Consider the following 10,351-nt stretch of genomic DNA (forward strand, 5'->3'; position numbering starts at 1 on the left):
TATAATACCTATACCATACCTTAACTATATACTGTACTAAATATCATAATATGTATTAACTATACACCTGCTATGCTATCAAAGTATACTATACTGTGACTAATACTATAGTAGATTGATATTGTTAATTTGGTCTTTAATTAGTGTATAAATGGAATATTCTAAATTATAACTCATTTTTATGACTTTATAATAATTTTAAACTATATTATGACCAAAACAAACTAATTATCACATCCCCATGGAATAAAGTTGAACTTTGCATATCGAAATAATGAATAAATGATGACCTATACATATTTATATATATTTATACTATTTGAATGTGTGAAATGTGCCGATAAACAAAATAAAAAATTAAATAGGAATGGTCTGAGCCTGGTATCATACAGTGATACTGACAGTGATGGAGAGGAAGATAATTTTGAAGTAACTCAAACTAATAAAGTAGAAAATCAAACAGAACTGGAATCAGCTCAACCTACTCAGTTATATGCTCCACAACGACTACAGTATATAATACGACCCCAACCTCAAACATATCAACCTATAACACATACTCAATACTATGGGCCTCAAGAATATCCTGGATATATTGTCTACGATCCTGGTTATCAACATTATCCGCAATATCAAGCGTATGTACTGCCTGCTCAACAGCAGCCTGTACCTTCCGACAAACAATACCTCAACAAATTCAACAATATGTTCCAATAACTCAACCTCATCAACAGATACAGTACTATGTTGACCAATCTCAATTACCTATACAACCCATACCAGTACAGTATGTACATCCACCTCAAGCTATTCCCATTAGTCAACCATATCAACAACAATTAGTCATTATGTACCAGTATCGGAGCCAATACCCCATGCTGTTCCAGAACAGTCAATACATTACGGACCAACTCAAGTTGTACAACCACAATATCACGGAACTGGTCAACCACCTCAAACTATACAACCGAGTAAACCAACTAAATCTCAACCAAGTAGGACAGATGGACCTAGTAAACCAACTAAGCTCAGTGAACCAACTAAATCCAGTGGTTCAGACAAGGAATTAGAACCTGAAGATATTGAAGTTGAAGTGGGATCTGATGATGAAGAACCTGAAGAAGGTGCGGTTGGAGGAGTTGGAGTAACTTTATGTAAAGAAATCACACTGTTAAAAAAGGGTAAGGATGGGCAATTAGTTAAAATGATAGAAGGAGACTACAGAAAGATACATGACAATGAATACAAAGCTAGATATCTACTTTATGCAAAACTTGAACAGTTGTTATATTGTGGTGAAATTGTTTATGTACATAGAGCTGAAATCCCTTATCCAACATCATTTTCTCATAATAAAGTGGTTAAAATGATCGTATTTCGACGATTATATTCATTCATGTTAGCTAGGAAACGTAAAGGGCTCTGGATGGTGAATGGACGTAAAATACCAAACTACATTAGATTATACACACAAAATTCTGAGGGTGAAGATGTAGAGCTTAATGAAGATCATTATTATGTCGATTATACACCATCAGAATCCTTTAAGTATACATTTAAACAAAGTGTGAATTTCACCAAGGCCATTATGAACGATTTAACCTGGACCAAAAAACCGACAGATGGTCGTGTTGTAGCCTGTGCTGTTACACATCATGGGTCTTTAATGATATTTTTCAAAAAATATTATGAGGCATACAGAAAGATTAATGGAGAATATAAGATCTTTTACGGCAAAACAGAAAGAAAATTTGTTAAATAATAATCATCCAACTCATTACTTTAATATAATATACTTAATCTACTCATAACACATATTTTTTAATAATAATAGAATATATTTAACACATGAACACACACATTAAATTTTACATTTGATATTTTAAATTTTAATATAGGTGGTATGTTCCAATTTATATCTTAGTTAAATCTTGATTATATTTCTAGATAATACGGATTATTATTTTAAATCCCCCATGAAATAATACATTAAAAATCAAATAATGGATTTATGCAAAACCTCCAAATTACTATTTTTAATAATATCAGTTGGATATGTTAGATATGCTGATAGTTCTGATCAACCAGGTAACCCACATGTAACTACTGAAAATGATAGTGAAGAAGAAGATAATTTCGAGGTAACTGAAACTTCTGAAACTCCCAGTGGTTCTGAACCATTTAAACAGAAAGATTCATGTGATTCAATAATTTTTATGAAAAAAAATGACGATGGAATACTAGTTCCAATGGACGAAAAAGAATATAAACTGATATTTGAAAATCCGTTTAAAAAAATATTTATATTTCAAAAGAATCTAGAAATGCTACTTTGTAATTATCAAAATATTTTTGAAAACTTATCTGGAAATCCTTTTACCGCATCATTAACATATTTTAAAGATAAAAGCGTATTTATAATTCGACGTAAGGATGAATTTATATTTATTAGGTACGAAAGAAGGAAATGGAGAATATGTCCACGGAAACGCCTGGGTCTTATTAAACTTTACACACGAGATGGTGAAGATCATGATGTTGAACTGGGAGATGAGCATTTTTATGTTAGTTTAAGTTCAGGCGGATCATTAAAATATGAATTAAGAAGTAGTGTAAATTGTACTAAAGTTGTGTATAGGGATAAATTAATTTGGGAACAAGGGACTCATGAACCTTGTCCATTCAAAATTGGCATTAATATAAAAAATGAAGTTATACTTTATTTTTATGATTTTTATATCGTAATTTCGAGAAATCTTCAAAGTTTTAAACGCTCATACAAAGAACCAATAAAAAAATATCTTGATGATGATTAACATAATACACAACATTATAATATTATACACATTAGACTCTATTATACACACTATAGTGTATGTTTTATATTTATATAATTTGATAGTTTAATTTTTTTTGTAAGTTTGATACTACAATTTATTTCAATAACTGTTAAATATTTGAAAAGCAGTTCAAATTTACATTATTTCTTTATAGAGAAAATAAGTGATATAATTATCTGTAAATCTAATATATGTTGTTTGTCAATTGAATTAATATATCTAATATATAAAACTATATATAGTTGTTTTGAATTGTAGTAATGTGTCGTCAAATTCCAAACTCAGCTACTCTAATATCATTAAAATATCTGGTAAAAGATATCAACTTTAATTAACTCAATTTCTAAATCATTTGATTTTAATGCTATTATCATGTCAGATTCTGAATATTTTAATATTAACACATATAAATATTCCAATATCGTGTGCACACAGGGTAATTTATAATTTACCAATATATAGAGATAAAAAATATTACTAAAATTAATAATAGTACACTAATAAACTTTTTAAAGTTAATATGAATATAACATATTTTAGCTTATTGGTATAATTTAGTGATAATATTATTTAGATAATAATACCCTACTTTTGAAACAATTTATAGATTTTCATACACACACCAGATTTAATTATACTTGATAGATAGATTAGATATCTTTTATCATTTGTTTCTAAATGATATTTAATAAAATTGTACAAAGGATATTAATTATGAGATGCATGTGTTCCAAATATGGATTACGCTAATAATCACAGTAATTGTATATGTAGAAAGTGCTGATAAATCAAGTGATGATTTAGGTAATAAAGATGATGCTATAGGAGATGATTTAGATGAAGATGATAACTTCGATGTGACAGAACAAACTGAAACGTCTAAGGATTATCATAAACAGGATGATATTCCACAACCTTCTACTGAAGTAACTGTTGAGGATGATGATTTTCAATCAGATCAACTAGAAATTGAAGAGTTTGATGGTCTTCAGCTACTTGAACTTTATGAAGAAATATTGGAACAAATACCTGAAATCATTCCTGATCCTACAGAATACCAAGATCTAGATAAATATATATTCTCTCCTACTACAGATCAACCTGAAGAGCCACAACAACCTATACCCGAGCAACCAACTGAAACAACTGAACCGTATTCACCAATTTACCTTGATGAAACTCAAGAACAAGCTATTACACAACCACAACCAAGTCATCAGTATTATCAACCTACTCAACCAACACCTCAGGTACCTCAACAACCAGATCAGTATTATGTACCGCCATCAATACCGCCACTAAGTCAAACCCAACCAAGTTATCAGTATTATCAACCTACTACTACTCAACCACCGACTCAAACAGAAAATTACTATATACCACAATTACCAGATCCCACTCAACAACCAATAGATTATTATACACCGCCAACTATTCAAGCACAAGTTACTCAAGCGAGTCAACCAAGTTATGAATATTATCAACCTCCTAGCTATAGTCCTTATGAAATTTCACCACTACAACAACAACCTTATCCAACTCCTCAATTACCACAACAACCACAACCTTATCCAATTCCTCAATTACCACAACAACCACAACCTTATCCAATTCCTCAATTACCACAACAACCACAATCTTATCCAATTCCTCAATTACCAATACAACCACAACCTCATTATCCGCAAGCTCATTATCTTGGATATCCACCTCAACAGCCTATAGTACAACCAATACAATTAATACCTCAACCTCCAACACATTATGTGCCTCCACCGCAGCAACAAATTAATCTACCGCCTACACAATATATGTTTCCACCTACAAGTCAACCAACACCTACACAACCAATATATATACCTCCAGCTCAGTACGAAATTCAGGAACCAGCACCGGTGGCTCCTATTCTACCTACTAAGAAACGAAAAAAAACTGAAAAGAAGACTCGGTTAAAGTGTAGGACAATTATATTAATGAAGAAAAATGAACGAGGTGAATTGGTTCCAATGACAGAAAAGGAATACAAAAAAATGTATTATAGTAGATATAAAACAAAATATGAACTCTATGCAAATCTTGAACAACTGTTTTGTGACAGTGAGTTAGCTTATGAACACAAAATTGGAAAACATTATCCCTCAATATTAATTGAAAATAAACGACTTAGAGAATTTTACATCTATTTTGATGATGAATTAACTATAGTTAAGCAAGTTAACGATAACTACTGGCAAACGACAGAGTGTACAATTCCATATTGTTTTAAATTTCTCACCAAAAATGAAAAAGGCCAAGAAGTTTTAATACCTAGAACCTTTTTGGATATTGATATCGGCTTTTATCAAGCTATCAAATACATATTTACGGAAGACATTAAATGCCATAAAATTATTGTCAAAGATCAATTACTTTGGGAAAAAGTGGAAGACGATATGGGTTTTCCTGAGTCAATTGTATTCACCAAAACAGGAAAAATTCTAATATTTTTCTATGATGATATTGTTTTATATTTAAAAAAAGATGGCTATTATGTACATTCATCCACCAGAAAAAGAAGACCCAGTAAAAAATAATAATATAACATTTGTAATATGTTTAATATACATAAATCACACTATACTAATAATTCATACCTATATATTCCCAGTATTATGTTACAAGTGTGGTAAATGCCAACTTCAGTTACCGCTTCTACCCATAGGATAATTTACATTCAGAGAATATATTGCGTTTGACTATCTCAATTATAAATTCATTTGATTTTTATTCTTAACACGTTATATTATGAATTTTTTAATAATAAAAGATATATTAAGTATTCAAATTTATATATACACGGGATAATTTATTATTTTCCAGTAAAGTAGCAAGAATCGATAAATAATAATAATACACTAATAAACTCTATAAAATTAATATAAATAAAATGTATTTTAGTATATTAATATAATTTACCGATCTTAATATTAGATTTGACACCCTACTTTTAATATTTTATAGATCTATATACACATATAAGATTTGAGCTAATTTAATTTGAAATATCCATTGGATATCTTTTATAATTTGTTTCTAAATGATATTTAATAAAATTGTACAAAGGATATTAATTATCAGATGCATGTGTTACAAATATGGATTATATTCATATTGACAGTAGCAGAATATGTTAAATGTGGTGATAATCCGAATAACACACATGGTACTATAGAAAATGATAGTGATGAAGAAGATGATAACTTTGATGTAACTGAACCATCTAACGATGTTATTCCACAACCTTCTAGTGAAGTAAGTGAAGAAGAAGAAATTCAATTACAATTATCAGAACCTGAAGAACAACCATATCCTTTAGGACCACCACAACCCACACATCAACCTTTTATTATAGAAGAAGAACAAGCAGAACCTCTCGATTTATCAACACAACCACAACCAATACAGCTACAACCAGTACAACCAATACAGCCACAACAAATTTATCCGCAACCAATACATCCTGCACATCCTCCTCAGCCAATACAGCCACCATTACCATTACAACCACAATTTCCTCAACAATTACAACCTGGTTTTCCAATTAGACCAATAGCACTTTATCCAAGGCCACCAATACAACCAATTCAACCACCACTACCATTACAACCTGGTCACCCTGCTCGACCAATACCACGATATCCACAAGTTTCTGGATATTCACCATATCATCCCTATGCAAGGCCGCCATCACCAGTACAACCAATACCTCCACCGTCAACTCATTATGTACCACCAACTCAGCCTCAGCCTCAGCCTCAAGTGCCACAACCACAGTATCAGTATTACGGACCGCCAACACATTATATACCTCCAACTCAGCCAGTACAACCAACACCTGCAGAACCAACACATTATATACCTCCAAGACAACCAGCACCTCAATTTCAACAACCAGTACAATATTATATACCTCCACCTCAGCCAATGTCTCGTCCTCCAACATATTATGTACCTCCACCAATGCAACCAGCACCGGCGGCTCCTAGTCAACCTACTGATACTCAAGAAAAGGTAACCACAAAAAGAATAGTTAAAAAGTGTAAGATAATTAATTTTATGAAGAAGGATTCTGGAGGTAAATTGATTCCAATGACAAGAAAAGACTACATAAGAATATATAAGGATTCAGCAAAAGCAAAATTTAAACTATCTGCAAATCTTGAGAGGGTACTTTGTGACGGTGAGCTGGCTTATGAACATACACCTGGAAAGCCTTATCCTTCATTATTAATTGAAAATAGGCGATTGATGGAATTTATCGTTAGATGTGGCGATAAATTAATTAAAGTTAAGCATCATGATAATATATGGAAAAGATTTGAATATAATGTTCCACTTTATTTTGAGTTTTCACTAAAGATGGAGAAGGAAACGACGTTATAATACCTAAGGAATTTTTAGAAGTTGATTTCGGTTACTATCGATCTTTTAAATTTTTATTTATAGAAGGTACTAAATGTCATAAGATTATGGTTGAAAATAAATTCTTTTGGGAAAAAGGTGATGATGAAGATTTTCCAGTTGGATTTGCTATTACCACTAAATCCAAAATTGTAATATTTTTCGAAAAAAGAACTGCTGTATATACAAAATTAAAAGATTGTTATAAATTGTTATACAGCAAACCAAGAAGAAACTCTAAATATGAGTAATATTACACTTTTAATAAAATCAAGTAATGTAACATTTATAATATATTTTAATAACAAACATACAATTGTACCAATATTTTATTATTAATAACTATATATTATAAATAGTATACTATAAAAGTTTTAAATCAGAAACTCAACCACTGATTGTGAACCTCTTTTCCTTCATATTTTGTTCACTCATTCCACTTTCATTTCATCAACTAAACAATATTATTTAACCACTCATTTACACTTTCTAATCTCTTTAAACTTTATTACAACTTGTTATTCACCAGTTTTTTACTTTAGATCTGAGTTTTACTCTTAGTGGATTAGTTACAAATTCTGCTATGCCATATATACTTCCATGTATATACACTCTGTATATTATAGCCGGTATGTATAACATAGCCAGTGATAATGACATTCCAGTGTATATTGCCTATTTAAGGATTTGTTTATACATCAGAAAGATTAGCATAGTTAGTTACTGGGACTTGGAATATCAGTTTCAGGGACTGTGTCGACCTGGTCCTACCAACTTTTGAGCCTCGACTGGCCAATTGGGTATATGGATTTTTAGTCAATTTTAGACACATTAACGTTAATTTGGATTCCATTCCCCATTTGAAAACTTAGTTACACACATCATTTAATTTCTTTCACACACATTTGTAATATGTTTATATATTAACTTTAAACTATATAATAGTGTTTTTACTTAAATTTAAGACTAATATTTCACAATTTAACACATTCAAATCGTCACACACATGAATAAAACATCGAAACATTCCAAAATCATATAAAACAGAATTAACATGTTGTCAGGATACTACTTAGGTCATGTACTGATGTTAACTAATGTTATTCCTTTGTCCATCAGTTACTTCATCCATCTATTGGTACCAATGAGTAATTGTTTGAGGAATAACTCAACTCAATTTGGTATTTTTAATTCGAATCATAAGTCAGTTGTTGATTTAGAGGTTCAAGTAAGTAGTTAAGAACCATAATTGACAGACTCCTAAGGGCACTAATCTAGAACACATACAAGTAATGACCAATACCTACCAACGAAACCACCTAACTAAGGTAATAGGTCAAACCAAACCAACTACCAAATGACCTAACTGACGTAATGTCCTATCTACCTAATCACCTAATTACCTAAGTCCTAATACCTAATTCTTTGACTCTCAGATTTGGGGTTTATTATAATTTCATTCCATTACTGTACTTTACTACCTCTTAATTCTCACTGTCATTATTTTATCACCTTATCCATTATAACGAGTTAACTGTTTCAAGGTATTGTTTTAGACTTGAGTTTAGAGAGTATCAAAGTAAGTTTTTAGATTAATTATTTAGATAGTTTTATAGATGAGTATTAACTAGATAATGTTATTAATGTTAGAATTTAGTAAGTTTAACATTGTTATGAGTCTATTAACAGTTAGTTATTAGTCTTGAGTTTACTGTTTTAGATTAAGATAAGTATTTTACCATGTTTTTAGAATTAACACCAGGGTTGAGGGTTTAAAAGTATTCTGTTAGATCATTATTTAGTGGTTTTCAAGTTAGATTAAGTATTTTACAGTACTTTAAGTATTTGATTTTGTGTTTTAGAAAGTTACTGTTTCCGATGTTAGATTTGATTGTTATTTTACTATGTTTGACTGTTTTAACCTGTTTTTAGACCCTAGAGTTGAGTAGTTTTTAGTAGTAAGTTGAGTCTTTTCAGTTGTTTTTGGAAACTAGAGTTGAGTAGTTTTAGAGTATTTTGAGTGTTTTTTAGAAAGTTACTATTCAATAAGTTAGTATTTTAGATCTTAGTTTTGATTGTTTTAGAGTGTTATAGATTAGAGTTTTACTTTGTTTGAGTTGAGTGTTTTACGTTGTTTTTAGTACTTTTGTTTTGGAGTAGATTTATGTGTTTTAGATTTGTTATTGTTACATTTTGATCATAGGTTTGAGTGTTTTAAATTTGAGTGTTATAATTGTTACATTTTTGATCATAAAGTTGAGGGTTTGAAGTGTGTTTTTTAGAAAGTTACTATTTAATAAGTTAGTATTTCAGATGTTAGTTTTCAGTTTTTGAGTGTTTTTATAATGTTTTAAGCTTATTTAGACCCTAGAGTTGATGGTTTAGATTATTGTTTAACTAGGTTGGAGTATTTTTCAGTAGTAAGTTTTTGTAAATCAGTATTTTGCCTTTTCGATTTGAGTGTTTTAGATTAAGTTGTTTTCTGTGTTTTTACAGTATTTTCAGTTGTTTTAGACCCTAGACTTCGGTGGTTTTTAGAGTATTTCTACTTAAGTGTTTAGACCCCACAGTAGATTAGTCTTTTTGACCATCAAGTTAAGGGTTTAGTATTATCCCCACAAGTATTTTAGATTCTTTAGGACATTAGGTTTTAGGGTTTTAGGGTTTTAGGGTTTTAGGGTTTAGGGTTTAGGGTTTAGGGTTTAGGGTTTTAGGGTTTTAGGGTTTTAGGGTTTTAGGGTTCTAGGGTCTTAGGGTTTTAGGGTTTAGGGTTTAGGGTTTTAGGGTTTAGGGTTTTAGGGTTTAGGGTTTTAGGGTTTTAGGGTTTTAGGGTTTAGGGTTTTAGGTTTTAGGGTTTAGGGTTTAGGGTTTAGGGTTTAGGGTTTTAGGGTTTAAGGGTTTTAGGGTTTTAGGGTTTAGGGTTTAGGGTTTTAGGGTTTTAGGGTTAAGGGTTTAGGGTTTAGGGTTTTAGGGTTTAGGGTTTAGGGTTTAGGGTTTTAGGGTTTTAGGGTTTTTAGGGTTTTAGGGTTTTAGGGTTTTAGGGTTTTAGGGTTTTAGGGGTTTTTGGGTTT

General features: G+C 30.8%; 4 protein-coding genes across 4 annotated transcripts; all 4 read left to right on the top strand.

The window, feature by feature from the left end:
* Positions 1–282: 282 nt before the first annotated feature.
* TpMuguga_03g00890 (SVSP family protein) lies at positions 283–1,762 on the top strand (the record flags this gene model as incomplete). Its single annotated transcript, XM_757922.1, has 2 exons — positions 283–707; positions 844–1,762. 2 exons carry the CDS (start codon positions 283–285, stop codon positions 1,760–1,762), a joined length of 1,344 nt encoding a protein of 447 aa, XP_763015.1.
* A 241-nt stretch (positions 1,763–2,003) lies between these two features.
* TpMuguga_03g00891 (SVSP family protein) lies at positions 2,004–2,506 on the top strand (the record flags this gene model as incomplete). The annotated part of the gene is made up of 2 exons (XM_757923.1): positions 2,004–2,411; positions 2,453–2,506. The coding sequence occupies 2 exons, from the start codon at positions 2,004–2,006 to the stop codon at positions 2,504–2,506; spliced, it is 462 nt and encodes a 153-aa protein (XP_763016.1).
* A 1,032-nt stretch (positions 2,507–3,538) lies between these two features.
* Positions 3,539–5,413, top strand: TpMuguga_03g00892 (SVSP family protein; the record flags this gene model as incomplete). The annotated part of the gene is made up of 1 exon (XM_757924.2): positions 3,539–5,413. Exon 1 carries the CDS (start codon positions 3,560–3,562, stop codon positions 5,411–5,413), a length of 1,854 nt encoding a protein of 617 aa, XP_763017.1. The 5' UTR covers positions 3,539–3,559.
* A 544-nt stretch (positions 5,414–5,957) lies between these two features.
* Positions 5,958–7,589, top strand: TpMuguga_03g00930 (uncharacterized protein; the record flags this gene model as incomplete). Its single annotated transcript, XM_757925.2, has 1 exon — positions 5,958–7,589. One exon carries the CDS (start codon positions 5,958–5,960, stop codon positions 7,260–7,262), a length of 1,305 nt encoding a protein of 434 aa, XP_763018.1. The 3' UTR covers positions 7,263–7,589.
* Positions 7,590–10,351: the final 2,762 nt, after the last annotated feature.

Source organism: Theileria parva (assembly GCF_000165365.1).
Source record: "Theileria parva strain Muguga chromosome 3 map unlocalized ctg_531, whole genome shotgun sequence".
Lineage (NCBI taxonomy): Eukaryota > Apicomplexa > Aconoidasida > Piroplasmida > Theileriidae > Theileria > Theileria parva.